This window comes from Trifolium pratense, linkage group LG3 (genome assembly GCF_020283565.1).
Source record: "Trifolium pratense cultivar HEN17-A07 linkage group LG3, ARS_RC_1.1, whole genome shotgun sequence".
NCBI classification, from domain to species: Eukaryota; Viridiplantae; Streptophyta; class Magnoliopsida; order Fabales; family Fabaceae; genus Trifolium; species Trifolium pratense.
This window is the reverse complement of record NC_060061.1, coordinates 16,714,359-16,734,295: the sequence shown is the minus strand read 5'-3', so window position 1 is coordinate 16,734,295 and position 19,937 is coordinate 16,714,359. Positions and strand designations below refer to the sequence as shown.

Sequence of the window (19,937 nt, the reverse complement as noted above, 5' to 3'; positions counted from 1 at the left end):
TGATATAGTTGTCATATATGTAGGGGTTAGTACACTACAATGACCATCAAATGCTATAAGGAATAAAATAGTGCTTTTGGTTTTCATATTCTATGTTTATTTACTGAACTATGTATGATTTCTTGTATGTGGGATACATGTATATTAAGTTGACATTTTATCATATGATATTGTTGACTCTCTCAATCTTCATAGAATTGTTCTATTATTTATTTATTTATTTATTTATTATTTTATCTTCTAATAGTTGCTTCTTATTTTGAATACGGCATGGGTAATTTCATGGTAAATGATATATTTTTCTGGGGCATTTTTTTTTGTGGCTTTCAAGTTTCACCACAGGTCCGGTTTAAACCTGGTTCGGGGGTTAGTTCTTGCATCAAGTGGTTCTAGCCCCTCCTGATCGCAGTTGCAGGGGATCGAACCGTGATTTTCCCTACAAAGTTTAACGTCAAACACCATTGAACCAACTAACGATTGGATGAGGGGCATACATTATATCACATAGAAGGACATTAATATAAAATGCCTTGAAAGATAAGTTGGTGAATTATTCAACAGAGATAGAGAACGTGCAAATGTCTCATTTACCTCTCTCTAAGACAATAAACTACTACTACCTACAGTTTTTCTGTTTACTTGCTTTATCCTTGGTGTTTAGGAAGATAAATTTAATCTCAAGATTATCACAAAATCATTTTTGTATAAGTTCATTAAGTTGTGCAATACCACAAAGTGCCTAATGAAATTGTTTGTCATTGTACCCCAAAAACATTTGTTATCAGTTATTAATCTAACTTTCTCATTTTATCTCTGAAAGCATCAAGAAGCATTACCATACAATTTTACTAATATACCATCCCATGTAGACAAAGACAAATCATTTTGAATAAAAGTTTAAGATCTGACAGCACACAAATTTGAAATTATGGCTTTAAACATTTGGACAAAAGTGAAATTGATAACCCATTATTTTGATTTTTGAATCCTGGGTAAGATTTCAAAAGAACATTTCATTAAGGTTTTTTTTTTTGTCAAAAAGTGTAATTTTTTTGGTCAAATAAAAAAATGCAAATTGACTTTTAGTTTCATCATTACCTATATGAACCATAATATCAACCATTAATTACTAGGAGTATTTTTTAAATTTAGAAATATACTCCATTGTGCCAAAGAAAAAATAGTAATAAAATACCAATAAATTACAATATATATTTAACATTACCCTCTCTATATATAAAAAAAGTACCTTTCATCAGTGAGAGTCCTTTTTACATGTCGTCGTCAGAGCTCAAGGTCCAAAATAAATTTTGATTGCGAATAATCTAACACATGAATTACGATCACCGTCTGATTGCTATTAGAAAACCGACCGTGATTCAATCACGAAATTTGGTCATGTGTGCTTAACACGATAGAGTATATGTAGTTAAATATGAATCTATTTACAAAGTTAGGCTACATCACTTTAGTAGATTGGGTCTTGACCTAATCCATAAGAGATTTCATTCAAGTTTAAAATTATAATTAAATTTAATTATTTGAGTAGATAAAAGATAATATAATTAAAGATAAAACGAATTTTTAAAAAAAAACTAATAAAATTTAAGTCAATGTTTTTTCTTCATATCCTTAACATTTTTTATTTTTAAAAATCTCCCAATTTATATTTTTGTCTGAATAACAGAGTCTTCTCTCTGTTTCTGTTTATGTGTTGTGTTTTATTCTGACCAAAGACAATTTCTTTTGTAGCTGTAAATCACGTTTATTTGCAACCTTTCCTTTCCCTTCTTGTTTCTTTTACAAGTTTCAAACTTTCAAATCTCAATTCTTCAAAATTCATTATTTTTGGTGACCCATTTGATTTGACTTTACTTTCTGCTAAACCACCGTCACAGATCTCATGGCTGGTCGCTATGAAAGTAACCCTTTTGATGAAGAAGAAGTTAACCCCTTCTCTGTAAGTTCTTCTCCATACCTTCTTTCTGTTAAAGTTTTGATTTTTTGAATTGGGTATGAAGTGTTTTGCGTTGATCTTGATTTCATGATCTTCAAAAGGGTGTTTGAGAATTCAACTTTAGTTAAATTATTGTTTGTGAATTTTTGTTTACTTGTTGATTTTTGGTTGACTTGTTTAATACTATGATTGATGTGGTTGGGGAAACCAGTTTTTTAGGTTTCTATTTTTAGGCGGTTCTAGTTGTTATCTTTTTTTTCTTCAAGTAGGATTTTGTGTGTTTTAATGTTGTTTTGTGTTTGCCTTGCCTTTAGAATTTAGTTCAGGCTTTTAGGATGATGCATCCTTCACATATCCTTGTGATTTGCTTCTAGATGCAGATGATGTATTTTTTAGATTTGAATTGTCTTGTAATTTTTATTGAATTAGCACGAATAGATCAGTTCGGGACGGGGTGATTCTTGAAATTTTCAAATTCATTCTTCATGAAAACATTTGAAATAACAGGCCATGTAACAACAAATGTTAACTTGAAACAGAAATTCATGATGATTTATTTGGAAACGATTGTGAGAGACAGTTTCTTCTTTAATGGAGGATACATATTGGTGTGTGTAACTATAATTGGTTTTCATATTTTCGCTAAATTTTGATTTTGGGTCCTCTATTTCAATTTCATGATGATGATGTCGTAATGCCCTTAGTTGCTCTTTTATTTACTTTGCTCATACTTGCATTGTAATGTCACATACATCTTTCACCTTACAAGTCGGTTTCGTGGGGGTGAAGTTTAGTCCAACCCAAATTTAGATCGTATTAGATCCCATCCAAGAATCGTTGGAATACCATCTATCGAACCACTTGAGTCACACTCTAGATGTTCAGTCTTGGGTGTGAGACGTGTGTGCACATTAAAGTGTATATAAATGGAAGGCATCTCTCACTATAAGTCGGTTTTGTAGGGCCTAAGTTACACTTGGTCCAAATTATAACAAAGCTAATGCACTATGAAGAGATGGAAATTATGAGCTTTTGTATAGTTGTATGAAGATATGATCTATTTGAAGTTAGGAGATTAGATTTTATGATTGAGGATTTTAGAACTCAGTTGTTTGGATTTCGAGATAACTTATTCCCTGCTGACATATTGACTATGTTTTCCTTAATTTTGGTTTGGACTAACAGGAACCAGCTGTAAGGGGAAAAACATCAGGCCAATCAAACTACAGTGGTGGTGCATTTTACACAACAGTGAGTTTATTAATCAATCAGCCATTTTTTTGTAAGATATATAGTACATGTGAGATGCCGATAAAAAGGCTGTAAATTATTTGCAACTTACCTTATACATCATCATATTGTTTTTAAAATGTCAGAATCCTGGAAGTGTGCCAGCTGCCACAAATTCAAGGCTTGCACCTCTTAAGCCAGAGCCTGCTGGTTATAATAATAATTATGGCTTTGGAGAAACAGTTGATATACCTCTTGATACATCAACGGTATGCATATCATTGAGATTGTTGAAATCCTCAGTTTTATTTTTCTTTGAAGAATTGAACGTGGTTTTTCTTATTATCTATTTCAACATTATAGGATTTGAAAAAGAGGGAGAAAGAACTCCAATCCAGAGAGGCTGATATAAGAAGAAGGGAACAGGTATACAGTGGGATTTTTCGGTGTCTTTCTGTTCACTTTAGGGTTGAGAGTTCCCTCGGTGGATATTTACTGAGATTGGAACACTTGCCCCTTTGATGTTCTCCTTTGTTTTCATTTCTTATCCCCCTCCATATCCATCTTTCTGTTTGAGCTGTCTTCAATTTCTCCACCATTTAACACAGAACATAAGGGTTTATCAACCGACTTCCCTGTAACTATAAATGTCTGGAAATTCACACACATTATTTATTTATTTATTTATTTATTTATTTATCCAAATGCAGGAAGTTAGACGGAAAGAAGAAGCTGCTGCACGAGGTAAATTGCATTTCTTGTATTTATATTTGTTGAGAATGATTCAGTTGTTTATTTGGCTATCTATCCCTTTTTAAATTCAATTGTTTACATTGCTATTACTGTTAGGGGTGGCATTTTTTTTCGTGAACATTCAATTGAATAGTACTGCATAACTTTATAAATCTTTGAAGTTTGAACATTTTGCACTAATTTAGTTCTGCTTAATTCTTCTAATAGGCATTTGCATTTTGTTTTGCAGCTGGAATTGTTCTTGAGGACAAGAATTGGCCACCATTTTTCCCAATTATCCATCACGACATTGCTAATGAAATTCCGGTTCATCTTCAAAAGTTGCAATATGTTGCATTTACCACACTGTTAGGTACGTATTCCTGTTTTGTTGTGAGGGGTGGGGGATTGATCTTGGTTCCAATTATTTGTATTTCTTAGAATTGAGTATTAAGCCTAACTCATCCTTACAAAACCGGCTTGTAAGGTGAGGATTGCCTCTAGTTTATAAACACTTAGTCAGGCCATCTCTCAACACACCCCCTCACGCCCAGCACTATTGGGCTTGGTGCGTGGATATAAACGGTGGGTGGCCCGATAGCAGAAACCTGATAACAGGTGGCCCAGCGGATCGTGGAGAGGCTCTGATACCATCTTAGAATTGAGTATTAGGCCTAACTCATCCTTACAAAACCGGCTTGTAAGGTGAGGATTGCCTCTAGTTTATAAACACTTAGTCAGGCCATCTCTCAACCGATGTGGGTCTCTTAACAGTATTGTTTTTTAGCCGGAAGTTCTTGAGTCTGTTGCATGCATATTCATTATCATTTTCATTATTTTATCTTTGTTTTACTTCTATGGTGGATTGTATTTCAAGGATCCCTTGTGTGTTCTCTGTAGATGATTGTTGTTATTACCTTGCTGCCTTCTGATTTATACTTTTTGTGAAAATATAATAAAAAAGGAAGGATTCTTCTTTATTTAAATTTTCTTTAATTGGCGTCGATGAATAAAACTAACATCTTACACTATAATGGCCTTGTTAATGCCATTATCTATTTATTTGTTCTCAGTGCAGTACCACTTTTTAAATTAATTATTATGGTCACAATAAAATATATTTATTGTAGTAAAGTATCGTGTGCGCCGTGTTATATCATGGTCTTGATTAAAAGTTATATTATGCAGGACTAGTGGTCTGCCTTTTGTGGAATGTCATAGCTGTTACTGCAGCTTGGATTAAGGGAGAAGGTGAATTTAAAAATATAGAAGAAGGTTTTATTCAGTTATTTAACAGATCGAATTACAAATCTGACATTTCCAAATCCCTTGCATGTGGAACATGGCTTTGTTTGATGTAGGTGTAAAAATTTGGTTTCTGGCTATTATCTACTTCATATCAGGGGTACCTGGAGCATATGTTCTATGGTATCGTCCATTATATCGTGCTTTTAGGTAAAAGAAATCAATGCTTACCTGCATGTTGTTCTTTTTTTTTTCTTTCTAATAAGTTATGCAACTGCAACAAGTTTGGATTTAGTTTATGTAACTTAAGCCGTATTCTTGATTCTAAATATGCTCCTTTTTCATTGCAGGACGGAAAGTGCTTTGAAATTTGGATGGTTTTTCATGCTTTATCTGGTACATTATTTATACTTCTTAATATGCACAAGTTATGCTTTGAAAACTGAAGAAATCTAATCATCTTTGTTTCTTCTTCTGCTTACAGCTTCACATAGGATTCTGCATCTTAGCTGCTGTTGCTCCTCCTATAGTTTTCAAAGGAAAATCCCTGACGTACGCCAACTTACTATATGCACTCAATTTGTTTTTTCGACTTTATTTTGGTTCATCTCTTCAAGTTACTTAAGTTATTATCATTTTATAATCTAATGTTGGCACTGTTTATTCACACTGATGCAGGGGCATTCTATCTGCCATAGATGTGATAGACGGCCATACTTTGATTGGGGTAAGAATAAGAGCAATTTTAGACATACTACACTAATTAGTACTTTGATATTTGTTTGCACGTCTGTTAATACACGATCTTATTCCAAATATTGCAAATGTGACCAAAGTAAACTTCTGATTTGTTTATTTTTCTGCATTTGCTTGTAGATTTTCTACTTCATTGGATTTGGATTCTTCTGCCTCGAAACATTGATAAGCATTTGGGTTATTCAGGTTAGGTTATATTTTTCTAAGTTTCCAATTATTTTAAGCAGCATTTGAAAGCCATGATTTTATTACAACAAATAGTTGCTCATATTTTCTTTGGTTGGAATACAGCAAGTATACATGTACTTCCGCGGCAGTGGCAAGTTTGCTGAGATGAAACGAGAGGCTGCAAGAGGAGCAGTGAGATCTGCATTCTGACATGTCATTGTGGAGAAAGACAGTATGGATGATTATCTTTTTATCGATGAATATTGTATATTACTAGCCACAAATACTGTGAAGAAAATATTATAGTGCGCGTGATTTTTGTGTACAATTTTTGTTAATTTGTTTTTCTCTTCAACATGTTACCTATTTATGTGGTTTGTTAGTGTACATTATAAGCAGAGCTTAGACATAACAGTGGCTGGTAGAAAAGTGCAATAGTGAAACTCATATCATTCTCTAGATATCATACTAGTGGTGGTGTTTTTTCTCATGTTTCTCTAACAGGTTTGATTCCTAGTCTTGTTAGACATATTTCAGGTCTCTTTTTGTCCTAGAGTCTCAAGAACTCATATTGATTAACATCTATTTCTTTAATTCCACGAAAATATCTTCCGGTAGTGTATTTTACCTGTGAGCAACACCGAGGGAGAAGAGTAATCGCCAACAAGTAATACACTAGTATGACATAAAACCCTTAAAACTATTCTTAGATAAATATTCTTTAATTGAGATTAAGAAATGTAAAACAGAAAGAAAAAAAAAAACTCCAGTTAGGGTTGAATGAAAAAGACACTTCAAGATAATGAAATTATTGTAGTTGAGTAGTTAAGTAAATAAAGACTAATTAATCTGCTATAGTTTGATGATATACCAATAAATCAAAGGAAGATGGCCAAAGTAGTGCAAACTAAACCTCCCTCTGCCAAAATACAACTCAAGATATACTAATAATAACTTTTTCACATAATAATATTAGAGAGAAAAAGAACAGTCCAGTCCAGAATCAGAATCTCCTCAGGAATGTCCCATAATTTAATATACTATATAATATAACTATATAATAGACATTACAAAAACCATATATATAATAAAAAGCAAGTTCCAACTCAGATCAACCCATATAGAAGCAGTATTATATTTTTATTTATCTAATAAAAGGGTATTGGAGTTGATCACAAGTTAAACTCAAACACACAATATATAGGGGCTTCCTTCCCTCAACAATAAGCAGTGCATTTCTTTTTGCAATCAACAGTGCAACCACCACCTCCACCGCCACCACCATAGCCCTTGCCGGAGCGGCTGTAGGAAGTAAAACACCTTGCTGGACAGGTAACTTTCTTCTGGAAACATGGTCCTCTATCTTTGCAGACAACAGTTGGCCTAATTACACCATTTGTAGAGTGCCCTCCATTTGGACCACCAAATCCACCTCCATAGCCTCCCCCAAATCCTCCTATGTTGTTATCAAAACCTGGTATGCTAAAACCTCCTCCTGGTCCAAATCCAAAAGAGCCACCATAGTCATTGCCGCCGCCAACGCCGCCACCATCATTGTTTTTGTTGTCAGCAGATGGTGAAGATTTGGTTGATGATGTGGATCTGCTAGAGGACACAGAGGTAGTAACTGTTAGCAAGATGGTGAGAAAAGTAAGGATGCTTATCTGTTTCATTTTTGCTTTGTTTGTTGTGTACATGAAATGGTAGAAGAGAGTGTATGTGTTTGCTTAGAGGAATATTTAAGGTATAGAGATAGATAGATAGATAGTGGGGAGGAATATTTAATTCATTGTGTTAGTGGAATGAAAAAAGCATGTGGATGGAGTACAGATGGTGAATTTATGATCCTTTTGGTTAGTTGGCTGCAATTATGATACTCCTTGACTTAATTCATCACAACCACGTACTATAAAGCAGTGTTATAGTAAACCTAGTTGGTTACTTGTTCAATTTTCATTTCCCTTGGACTATGCTATTAGTTAGGCATGAAATGTGAAGTGGTGTTTTGATTAAGGATTAAGGATAAGTATGTGACTAATTTATATCCCAGAAAGGTAAAGTTGGCACGTTTCAATGCAGTCTCATGGTTTTGGATCCAACCATTGTAGGACATGATGGGTAGGTATTCACAATAAATGATCACTGAGCTGTAGTAAAGAAGGGGGACCTGGATTGTCTGTGTTAGTTATTTTACACAATTTAGAGTTGTAAACTATCTCGGTCGTTAATTTAGATCAGATGACTCATATACAATAATAGAATATGCTATAAACGATCTCGACCATTGATTTGAGATCAGACGATTGAGATGCAAAATATTTTTAACAATAGTTTGGAATCCTCCAGAGTATATTTCACTTAGGTACCGTAAGTGGGGACTGTTACTTTTCAGGGCCTGAAGGCGGAGAATTTTTCTCTACGGAGAGAGGTTTGAGTGTTGTTGAGTTTTATGGATTCAATTTTTCAAAAACAAAGTTCTAATCCATATATTTCAAACCATTTCATTACATGCTATAGCAAGCTACTAGTACAAATAGTTAAAGCAGGGTGATTTGTATGATAGCTGTGAAGTAAAACATCAAATATAATTCACAAGATCACACAACAATATGTTTACATTACACACACATGTAGTTATTATAAAACACAAGTCTGAAATCAAAGGCAAGAAGAGGCCCAACTAGCATCAACAGCATCTATGACCTTTTCATGTAATGTGGCTCCAGCACAAGCAACTATACCACGATCAATCCCTTCTAAATATGAACCTTTAGAGAAGTCTAAGGAACTCCCCCTAACATCTGTTACTGTGCCTCCTGCCTCTTGTATGATGATAACACCAGCAGCATGATCCCATATTTTCTCCTTGTAACCAGTCCTTGCAAACTTCATAAATACCTCAGCATTCCCACAAGCTATTGCAGCATATTTCATCATGCTGTAAACTCTTAAGGGCTTATTGCTGCATACAACAAATGATGAATATGAGCTTTCTTATAAACTAGTATAAAATTATAGAACCTTTACTTCAAAAATAAAGTTATAGAAGTTCATGGTCATCCTCATCCTTACGACTGAGAAGATGATATACATAAATATGAGTTGAGTTTTTAGATATACATATTCATTTCCCCCTTTTTTTTGTCAAACTAACACCAATCAAATCAACGTCTCAACTGTGAGAACGTGGACGACCGTGAGCTTCTACTTCCAGAAGATAACATTTGTTGTCATTGGAGTTTCAAACGATTTTCAGGGCTACAGTGGACCATCTATCAAAGTGGTCGACTGTATAATTTGCCGGCATATTACACTAATTGATAAAGGTTGGCGGTCACAATATGAGCCGTAACTTCAAGGGTTTTTATGTCACTACGACCACAAGTGAGACTGTATTTTACTGCAATTCTCAGCAGTATCAAGGATCAAGACACAACAATAATCCATAATAATATCCATGTTGGAATAATCCACAACAATCCATAATAATATCCATAATAATTTTCAGCAGTATCAAGCTTTAACTGCGACTGCAATTTAAAGCTTTACCAACTGAAAACAAATAGAAGGGAAAAGTCACAAGAATAATCCATGTTGGAATGTCTAGAAACCTAGAATCCTGCAAGGTAAAATATCCAAAGACATGAAAGATAACAAATATCAAAAGAGAATGAAATAGAAATGCACCTGAGACCAACACTATGAGCCAGTCCATCAGTAAAAGAGTGGCTTGAATTAGCCTTCTCAACTGATTGACAGAAAGTAGCCAATCCTAGGTTATCAATAGAAGACACAGAAACTTGTTTTGCATGATTTGGCCACACAAACTTCTTATTGACATGGATCACTGGTTGAATCCAAGCTTTGCCACTACCCTTTTTAGCATATATTACACAACCTTCATTCCATGTTTCAGATGTTGGAGGAATCAACTTGGATACAATCCTATGATAGCTTTGCTGATAACTAAGCCAATCCTTTCTCATAGGATAGTTAGGACACCCAAGAACACCAACCACCACTTCTCTATCCTCTATGAGTGATAAAGCTACAGCATATTGATCACCACTTACAAACCCTAATGTCCAAAATCTTCCAGAAGGACCCTCAATTGAGTTGCAGGGACGAATGATTTCAAGTACCTCTGAAGTTTCAAGAGCTGATTTTGGTGCTTCAAATCCAAATCTAGGTGCTTCCGCTAGACATTCATTCACAATTTTTACCACAGTTTCTAGCAGTTCAGTTGCATTAGGTTTGGAGAGAGTCTGAACAACATCCTCTTCAGTTAGAATAGAGATATTTTCACCCCCTAAACATTCGCACAGTATCCAACCGATGATTGCTTTAACACTCCAACCTACATAAATAGTATATTGACACTGTAATATAATCAAGTAGGAAGCTTGATTGGTAAGTTAACGGACACCGAAGAAATTTTAACCAAGATGTCTAGGATTCAAACTCTGAAAACTAACATAAACGGAGTATCTTATTACGACAAAAATAACAAACAAACAAGAATCAACAAATTTTTACAATTTGGGAAATTCACCTGCAACTGTGACTGAAGAATTACAATCCTTCGAAATCAAATTTGTTTGCACTTTGTTACGTAGAGAACAAGCAATCTGCACTGCTCTGACAGCAACATCCAATTCTTTGGAAAATTCTTCTGACTGTGAGATAAGACTAGCCATTTTTTTGTCCTCCTCCATCAAGGGAGAAGAATAATTTTGTTCGAATTTCGACACAAAGCCAATATGACTTGAGAATGAGAGTTTCTTATAATGGAAGGATAAGAAGCATGAACTTGTTTTTGCTTTTAAGAAGTTAATTCTCTTTCTATGTCTCAATATATGTGATATGTTTGCACCTAAGATGGAACAGTATAAAGACATGTAGAGTACACAACAAGTTATTGATTTTGTTATAAGAAAGAGGGAATAGAAAATTGGGATGGGAATATCAATTACAAGAATGACAATGATATGCCTATGAGAGTATCATTATTTATAGGACATAGTTTCCTAGCAAAAATTCCATTTTCACTTCATGTCATTCTCATCAGTATATACAAGAGAGTAATGACAAAAATACTGAAATTTGGTTACTAATTAGTTGTTGTATTCCACACCAGTATGCTTCATCACTTCTGGCCATCGTTCAAGTTCCACCTTTAGTCGATATTTATGTTTATAAACAACATTTTTTTTTGTTTACAATGGAGCCAATGATGACTGAACTTAGAACCTCATGCATACTATCAAAACCCCTCAACACTAGACCAAATTTAGTGGTTTTACAAACGACCATTTTGTTTATGAGCAAATATTTATTAATGAGTGGAGAAATTTGTACAAGGTCACAACTGGACTTTATGCAAGCCCGACCCACACCCATGTGTCAGGTGAGCGACGACATCTGACCTCAAAATTTTGAGACCCTATAATAATAACTATATATTATCAATGTTCATGAAATATTAGATGAATATCAATAGATTAATAGTAGACTATAATGTTTTTGTGCGCAAGGTCATTGATTCAAATTCTCACAGTGCCTTCACAAGCTCAAGCTCAACCATCCCACGGTGCCTTTCATAAACTCAACTACTAAGTCATTTCAATCTTTGCATCAAATTTAATCGTTGATTTAGATATCTCTTTTTAATGTTTTATACAATGATAATTATTTTGTGTTTTTTTATGTCATTTACAATTTAAATAGAGAATATTTTTTAAATTTTTATTAGAGATCCATTTTTAATACTGAAGCATGGTCGGACCGGTCCTTGAGTTTATGTTAATTGAATTATTCATCATTGGGAAAATATTTAGTTACAATAATCATTTTAAAAGCCATTCAAGCTTGTAATATCAATACAAGTACGGTATACATAATTTCTCCTAAACTTGACTCAAACACTTCATTCTTCATCAGTTTTTGTTATGAAGGTGTGATTTCATTTTCACAGCTATTTTTGACCCCTTTTTAATTTGGAGCTGTTCTTTTATACATGATGATCATGTTCATATGTGTAAGATTTGAGTCATAATGAGCTAATCATCAATAAGATACATTCTAATTCTAATCTATTTCTCATTCACAACATCAATCATAACTCAGCCTCATTCATCATTTTATCTTTGGCTGCAATCGGAAATTTAGCCAATTAGAGACCCAATTAAGTCAATAATTATGGCTGCTCATGACACTGTCCATAGGGACTAAAACAAACTTTATAAATGTGACCAACTCTTATTTGTCGTTTGTGTTTCACTGTTTCTTTAAGCGTTTGATAGACATCATTTTGAATAGATTTCATCTTACAATTTAATTTGGTTAAAATTAATTTTAAAGTGGATTGATTATATTTTAATTATTTGATATCAGCTGGGAATTTGCTGTAAAATTTAGTATATATTTGTAAGAAAATTTTCAATGGACCACTTGTACAATTGTTGTATATGAACCGGTACTTAAAAAAATATTTAAAAGTTTAACGACAATATACATTGTTATTTGGGTATAGTTCAATTGTCATTTTTATTTTTACGATTAAAATAATAATTTAATTAATTTGGTTTAACGATGACATACATTGTTATTTGGACGTATAAGTCAATTTGTCATTCTCATGTTTAAAATTGAAATAATGACTTAATTAATTTTAGTTTAAAGATGACATAAGTTAGGATCAAGATGTCCCGCAGTAGTAAATCACAAAGTTACACGCTGTTTTAAATCTCATCTGTCCATTTCAGATCGGTCGGTTCATATTGCATCTATACAAAATCAGTCCAAATCAATCTGAACCATTCAGATTAGGTCGGACGGTCCTGATTTTACACGGTGTGAAACTGCGTGAAAAAATTACAGCAGGAAATCTTGTTCCATTAAACACCATGTGGTAGTACTAGCCTAGATTTGTATATCTAACAAACACCGTAGGAAATAGAAAAACAGTGCATAACCGATAGAGAGAAAGGAAGCAGCAGTGTTGCACAGATTGAGGAAGAGATTGAGAGGGGGGACAATTTTCCACACCCTATCCCATGCCTCGGATGGATTCCCCTATATTCCTACTCTTCTGTATATTTCTTGTTAGGCCTTCTTTCCCTCATGCTTCTCTTAATTCCCTTCATGTTTGGATCAACCTCTCTCTATTTTCCCCTCACCGCATGTGCTTCGGTTACGCACACTTCATGTTTCAAATGTATTGGTTGATGGTTAAAGAGAAATCAATGATTATGAATGGATAAAATATTAGATATGTTTTAAAGTTTTTTTTTTTTAAAAATGTGATGTCTCACTCTCTTATGGTATTGAAATATTGATTCGTTGTAGTTCGTGATGCTCCCCGGGACAATTCAACGCTCTTTTACCCTTAACAGTATCAGAGTTCTTGTTCTGCTAGGTTGGCAGTAAATCTTGACATTGTATCAACTATAAGACGTAGGAACTCATTTGGGAAGAAATTGTTGGATTTCAAAGTTTGAGTAATTAAGTCTCACATAAACTATTGTACAATATGTTGGATATGTAAGAGATGCTTAATTCCTTCAAAGCTTAATGTCTTAAGATTTGAGTGGAGATGTGATGTCTCATACTCTAGTAGCCAATGACGGATCCAAGATTTTTTTTGGTGGGGGCTTGAAAAATATACTACTTCATTATTTTATTATAAGATCATCCAACAAAATTGACGGATATTAAAAAAAAAAGTAGTTATAATAATAAATTTGTCAAAAAATTGTGTTACTTAAACATATTTATCCATACAATTATTGATATAATAAGAGAAAATTAAATTTATGTTTTCCAATGATATTTAAATCTTTTGTTAAGATTTTCATGGTTTGGGGAAAATGAATGAGAAGAGTTTAGAAATTCTTCAAGGTAGTAAAAATCATAAAGATTCATATTGATAAAAGATGATGAAAATAGTATAATAATGGCTCTTATATAGAGCAATTTGAAGGCTAGTTAACTAACTAAACCAACTATTAACCAACTCTAATAAACTAACAAACTAATAAAAAGACTAACTAACTAATGAGAGCTTTTGACTAATTATGAATATTCTTAACATCTTTTGCACACAAATTAAAAAATCTAATGTTGTCAAAAAAATATAATAAACTTAGGGCCCGTTTGGATTAGCTAATTTTTGAGTTTATGCAAACAACTTATGCATTTTTTATGTATTATTATAAGTTTGTCAAGGTAGTTTATGATAAAATAACTTATAAAAATACAATTTTCACTAGTGTGAACTTATAAAATAGCATAAAATTTAATTTATATTACATAAACTCAAAAATAAACTAATTCAAACAGGATTAAGTAAACAAACTTTATTTAATATTGATGCAATGTTTTAGAAGTAGTGTACACTCATTTTTTTTTTATCCAAGTAGTGTACACTCATTTTAGGTACAATTAAAGGTACAATTAAAAGTAAAATAATAAATAATAAATTATAGGTACAATTAAAAGTAAAATAATAAATAATATAAATGACATTCACTTTGTGTTTTTGGCTTTCACCATCAGTTTAATCTGGTTCGGAGTTCAGTTCTAGCATCAAGTGATTTAAATAACATTCATTTTTTTTTGTCAAAGTAGCCTAGTGGCTAGAAAATCCACCTTAAAAGTGAATAAATTGAGTGTTTCGGGTTCGAATCCGGGCTCCTGCACATATAGTGTGACGTCCCTACCAACTGAGTTAAGTTCACGTGGACAATAACATTCATCTATTACTAATATATTAAAATCGATTACCACCAAAGTTCCTAGTTTATCCTTATTACTTTTAACCACGTTGCAAGTTTTCTACCATTCATTGTAATTTCACTAAAATAAATATATAAAAAAAAATAGAAAGATGATATGCTTAAAAATAGAAACAAAATAAATTATAGATAGGAACAAAACATAACAATCTATACATAAAAATAGAAAAAAAAAACAATAATTAATAATAATATAATAAAATTAATTAATATCAAACTTACTAAATTACTAAATATTCATAATAAAATTTCTAATTTTTGATTAAAAATATACGTGGGACCATTATTTGTCACTAAAACATAAAAAATTGAATAAATAAGTTTAAAGAAATAATTAACACAATAATTCCACTTATATTTTAATATTATATAATAAATATTTAAGTATTTAATTTAAAATAAATTTTCTGCATTAATATAGCGATAAATTCAAATATCGAATAAAAATCAGTGGACCCGTGCAAATGCACTAGTCTTTAAACTTTTAAAATGAAGAGAATATACCTATCGATCTTTTTAATGCTTCTTGAGACACTCCAAGTCCAAGACATCATATTTACCTATACATATGATATGTGTTTGCTTGATTGTAAGATTCATGTTTATCATTTGATACTATTGTAGTAACTTTGATCTAACGCTCAATTGCGTGCACGGGTGTGAATGACACTCATTTGAAGTTACCATCATAATTTAGTGACTTTCTGGGACTGGGAGAAGAGAAAACAACAGTTGGATAGTAACATAAAGGCTCTAAAATGCTGATCCTTTTTTAGGCTATAGTAACAACTAAACATTATATATTCTTATCATTCTCATGACGTGAAGCATATGCAAGTGTGATCTCACTCTGTTGCTTATTAGGAATAAATTGAGTCTAAGATTAAGATTAAGAAGATAAGTTCGTTAATAAATTATCTAATCTTAGAATCATTCATGACTAAAATAGATGATCTTATCTGACTAGAACGATCGTGATCGGTGAACGTCTCTTCAATATAGTGGTTGTAAAGTGAGAGTGTATCTGCAAGACACTCAGACGCTCAAGTAAGTATTTGCATGAAGTGAGAGATTGAGAGAACATAATGAGATTACCTTACCCTTCTACATGAGAAGGGTATGTATAGCCCCCAGTGCAAAGCTAAGGCCATCAATGTAAGGGTGAATCTTGCGGCTTGGACATTGATAATTGCCAGAATAACAACTGAAAATCCATGATTGACGGTAAATATCAATCATTCTAATGTCGTCCGTTACAGAAATCCAGACTTCTGTGATCGTTGGGTAGGAATGCATGGCTCTGGGCTAGCGCATAAATGTGTCAAGTTCGACACCTGAATGGGTTGTGCTCAACACCAAATTGGGCTTAGACCAAGTCCAGGAAATTGCTTTTTATATAGTTGAAACAATCCACTGTATAGCTTTTTTTTGGTGTGAATATGCTTCATTCATATTTTTACTTGTGCAAAACTCTAGTTGTACTTATGAAATTATATTGGAAGAGTTAATCAATGATTACTCTTCTCGTCCATGTTGCTTAAAATCCCCTTAAATTCTACTAGAAGTTACTTTGAGCAATCAAGCTAATTTGAACAGTTTTTTTTTTTTTTTTTTGTGTGTGTGCGGGGTTAGTTTAATAATAGGAGTATGTTGATAATTGGTAATTGTTCTTCTTTTCCTCTGCATTACTCTAAAGCCCCCCACTTTAACAGAAGATATTTTCAGTTGTGTAAACTCGATTTTAGGGTGTTAAAATCGCACAATTGAAATTTAAGGGTCAAAAGCGCATAATTGTGAAATTTTATGAGTCAAAACTGCATTTAAACCAATTTTGAGAGAAGAGCAACCACAACCTTAATAGTTGAGATTTTCTTTTGTCGCCCAACTTACGTCTCGTGGGCCCGCTACTTAAGTATCGAACGTTATAAAAGAGAGAAATTTTTTGAGGAGTTTTGAATAGTCGCTCGCTACTTAAGTAGCGGACGATATAAAAAAAATTGGTCGGGGGTATTCGCTACCTAAATAGCGGACAAGTATTTTAGTGAATTTGTAGAGCGCGCTAGAAAATAAATAGGGTGACAAAAAAACCCTCTTAATACTTTAATGAAAAATCCTCTAAGAACAAGGGATCACTTGATTAGGCCTTATTACCGCAAAAAAAAAAAGCGATATTTTCTCTTCCTGAATTTTTTATACCCCCCAATATTCCAATTTTGCCCTTGCAGAAACATTCGGTTCGCAGAAACCGAAATTTTTCTAGTGCAAATTCAGAGTAAATTTCGGTTTTTAGAAACCGAAATTTTTTTTCAAGGCAAAAAAAAACTTCGGTTTCTACGAACCGAAGTTTTTTCAAGGGTAAAATTGGAAATTCAAGGGGGATAAAAGATTCATGGGGGGTGGGGAGAGAAAACATCAAAAAATGCATTGAGTTAGCCCAATATAATTTAGGCCTTGGGCTACCATGGCTAGGTTTTTTTTAAAATGAACGGTTCAATTATTTTAAATGAACGGTTAAAAACCATGGCTAGGGTTTTTTTTTAAATGAACGGTTAAAAACATGGTGGAGAAAAATTCCTCACCATAGTTAGGCTATAGTAAACGGTTCAATTATTTTTAGAAAAAAATGTTACTTATATACTCCCAATACCTTTTTGGATAAACCAACATTAAACAAAGATAAAATTACCCTTGTATTTTATTTTGCATTAATCTGAGTCATTCATCCATTTTTCTCTTTTTTTTAAATACTTCATCCGGCTTTAATCATAAGTAAATGTCATTTTTTGAATACATTGAATAACTAATGTATATAGTCTAAAAAGTGGACTAAATATATTATTTATTCAATGTATCTAAAAAGTGACATTTGCTTATAATTAAGGCCGGAGAAAGTATTAATTTTTTCTCTTTGTGGCTTATGGATTGTTGGATGAAAAAGAGAAATGACCGAATAAAAAAAATAGCAAAAGTTTCATTTATCATCTTTAAGGTATAACTTTTCTATAAAAAAATTGTACTTTGAATTTTATGAAATCATTTGTCTTCAAAACCAAACCGAAATATTAAAATGGTTCGGTTCTATGATTCTAAACCGAACCATAATTAACTTTTAAAGAAATCAAACCAAATTGAATATTAGGACTTTTTTAAAACGAAAACTTATCTGAACCATTAAACTAAACCGAACCGAATCAAACTGATAATCATGAACCGATCCGAATTGTTTCAGTTGAATTTTAAAACTATTAGTTATTGCACAGTTTTTTTTGTTCAAATTGGTTCAGTTTGGGAATGGATTTTCTTCCATGACTTTTTTTCCTAGTGAAATCTCAACTCTTTCTTTTTTTCACCAATTACAATTTTAATTATTAAAAAATAGAATTAAAGATGGATTGATCACACCGGAGACAACCCTCACCCACCTTTATTTTACTTTTTTTGTTTTTTTTCCACCATAAGTGTCTACAAAAGTTACAAAAAAATAATTAATTTCAAGAGCTCAACAAAAAATAAACATAATTTATGTGCCTTTCCTTTTTCTTAATCTCAAAAGAGCTATATAAGTGACAAGTAGATTATCCTCAAACGCTCAATAGACCCAATGCCTGCAGTAGTATGCAACTCAGAAACAGTAACATGATACGAATCCTAAATTGCATGATTCAAATTCCAACTAGAAGAAACCTTAAAAGCATCAATTTAAAGGCATATTCACTGCAAGTTACATTATCACTAACATAGTCATAATCATGAATAATTAGTTCTTTTGTACTATTCACAGTATTAGTCGAACACAATCAATAAAAAAACTTAAGATAAGTATTAAAGTAACATCAGCATGAACATGACCCTTAACAAATCTTTTATTATTTTAAAAATTCTAGTGCTAGTTAAAATAAAGATGCAAGCATCACTGCTGACTAAAATCTAGTGCAGTCTATCTTACCAAGATATTAGAAATTGTTGTCTGTATACAATGTATATGTAACATCAAAGATGGTACTATAAATTAATAAAAGCTACTTCCCCACTTATTTGGGGTCTATAATGATAACTAAATATAAATTAGTTTATTTATTTTATTGACCACAAAACACTGAATCTGCACATTTTGTGTCGCCATGTTGGGGCTTGTTAACTAAAATATGTCGTTTTCAAACTCAGGTGAAAGCACTAATTAGCCATTAAATAGGATAAGAACAAGATAGAGGGAAGTGGAGCAGCCTGGTTTGTAGACATCATTTCGATCAATATCAATGACATTCTATTTCTCCATATGAAAAATATTCAGCAGCCAGCATGTTACAAAACAAAAACAGCACGAGATTCTCAATTATAAAGTTAAGGGAAATGCTAATAACAGAACACATACTAATTAATGATTTAGATAAAGAAATATTTTACTGAAATTTGTATATTTAATTTAACTTTTAAACTTTTTATGAATTCAATATATAAATTTAAAGAGAATATTTTACTTCGTATGTATCCATAATCCATATATTGATTTATTGGTTGGGCCTAACTCAACCATACAAAATTGGCTTATAAGATGAGGATTGTCTCTAGTTTATAAACACATATTCAGGCCATTTCGCAACCGATGTGAGACTTTTTAACACACCGCTCACGCCCGGCTTGGTGCGTGGATATAAACGGTGGGTGGCCTGATGGCGGAAACCTGATAACATGTGGCTCAACGGATCGTGGAGAGGCTCTGATACCATCTTAAGAAATGAGTGTTGGGCCTAACTCAACCCTACAAAACCGGCTTGTAAGGTGAGAATATATATTCAGGTCATCTTGCAATCGATGTGAGACTTCTTAACATGACATGTACGTAGTATACTTGCTAAAAAATAACTCATGCATCAAATTACAATACATCATGAAAATAAGGCTTAAATATACAAATTATCAAGAAAAACTTTAAAGAGAAGATGTGGCCTCTTCATCTCCTAAACATTGACATGTCTCCGTCTCCCAAACTTCTTAGGATATAACTTTTGTAACAAAAAATAAAGAAATTACAAATTATTTATCAGATTTTACTT

At 32.7% G+C, this 19,937-nt stretch overlaps 3 protein-coding genes across 4 annotated transcripts; 1 reads left to right on the top strand and 2 right to left on the bottom strand.

The window, feature by feature from the left end:
- The first annotated feature begins 1,547 nt into the window (after positions 1-1,547).
- LOC123913870 (secretory carrier-associated membrane protein-like) lies at positions 1,548-6,578 on the top strand. Of its 2 annotated transcripts, XM_045964765.1 has the most exons (14): positions 1,634-1,754; positions 1,899-1,960; positions 3,143-3,208; positions 3,334-3,456; positions 3,551-3,613; positions 3,898-3,931; positions 4,170-4,292; positions 5,108-5,170; positions 5,281-5,374; positions 5,515-5,560; positions 5,649-5,716; positions 5,843-5,891; positions 6,041-6,106; positions 6,212-6,578. In XM_045964765.1, exons 2-14 carry the CDS (start codon positions 1,904-1,906, stop codon positions 6,296-6,298), a joined length of 939 nt encoding a protein of 312 aa, XP_045820721.1. In that variant the 5' UTR covers positions 1,634-1,754; positions 1,899-1,903; the 3' UTR covers positions 6,299-6,578. The 2 variants fall into 2 exon arrangements, with proteins under 2 accessions (XP_045820722.1, XP_045820721.1); XM_045964766.1 differs by having other exon boundaries at positions 1,548-1,960.
- A 510-nt stretch (positions 6,579-7,088) lies between these two features.
- On the bottom strand, positions 7,089-8,094 carry LOC123913871 (glycine-rich cell wall structural protein 2-like). Its single transcript, XM_045964768.1, has one exon. The coding sequence runs from the start codon at positions 7,783-7,785 to the stop codon at positions 7,306-7,308; it is 480 nt and encodes a 159-aa protein (XP_045820724.1). The 5' UTR covers positions 7,786-8,094; the 3' UTR covers positions 7,089-7,305.
- Positions 8,095-8,547: 453 nt separating this feature from the next.
- On the bottom strand, positions 8,548-11,253 carry LOC123913869 (PAP-specific phosphatase HAL2-like). The gene is made up of 3 exons (XM_045964764.1): positions 10,641-11,253; positions 9,776-10,445; positions 8,548-9,050 (listed from the first exon to the last, which is right to left on the bottom strand). The coding sequence occupies exons 1-3, from the start codon at positions 10,984-10,986 to the stop codon at positions 8,747-8,749; spliced, it is 1,320 nt and encodes a 439-aa protein (XP_045820720.1). The 5' UTR covers positions 10,987-11,253; the 3' UTR covers positions 8,548-8,746.
- Between the last annotated feature and the right edge of the window lie 8,684 nt (positions 11,254-19,937).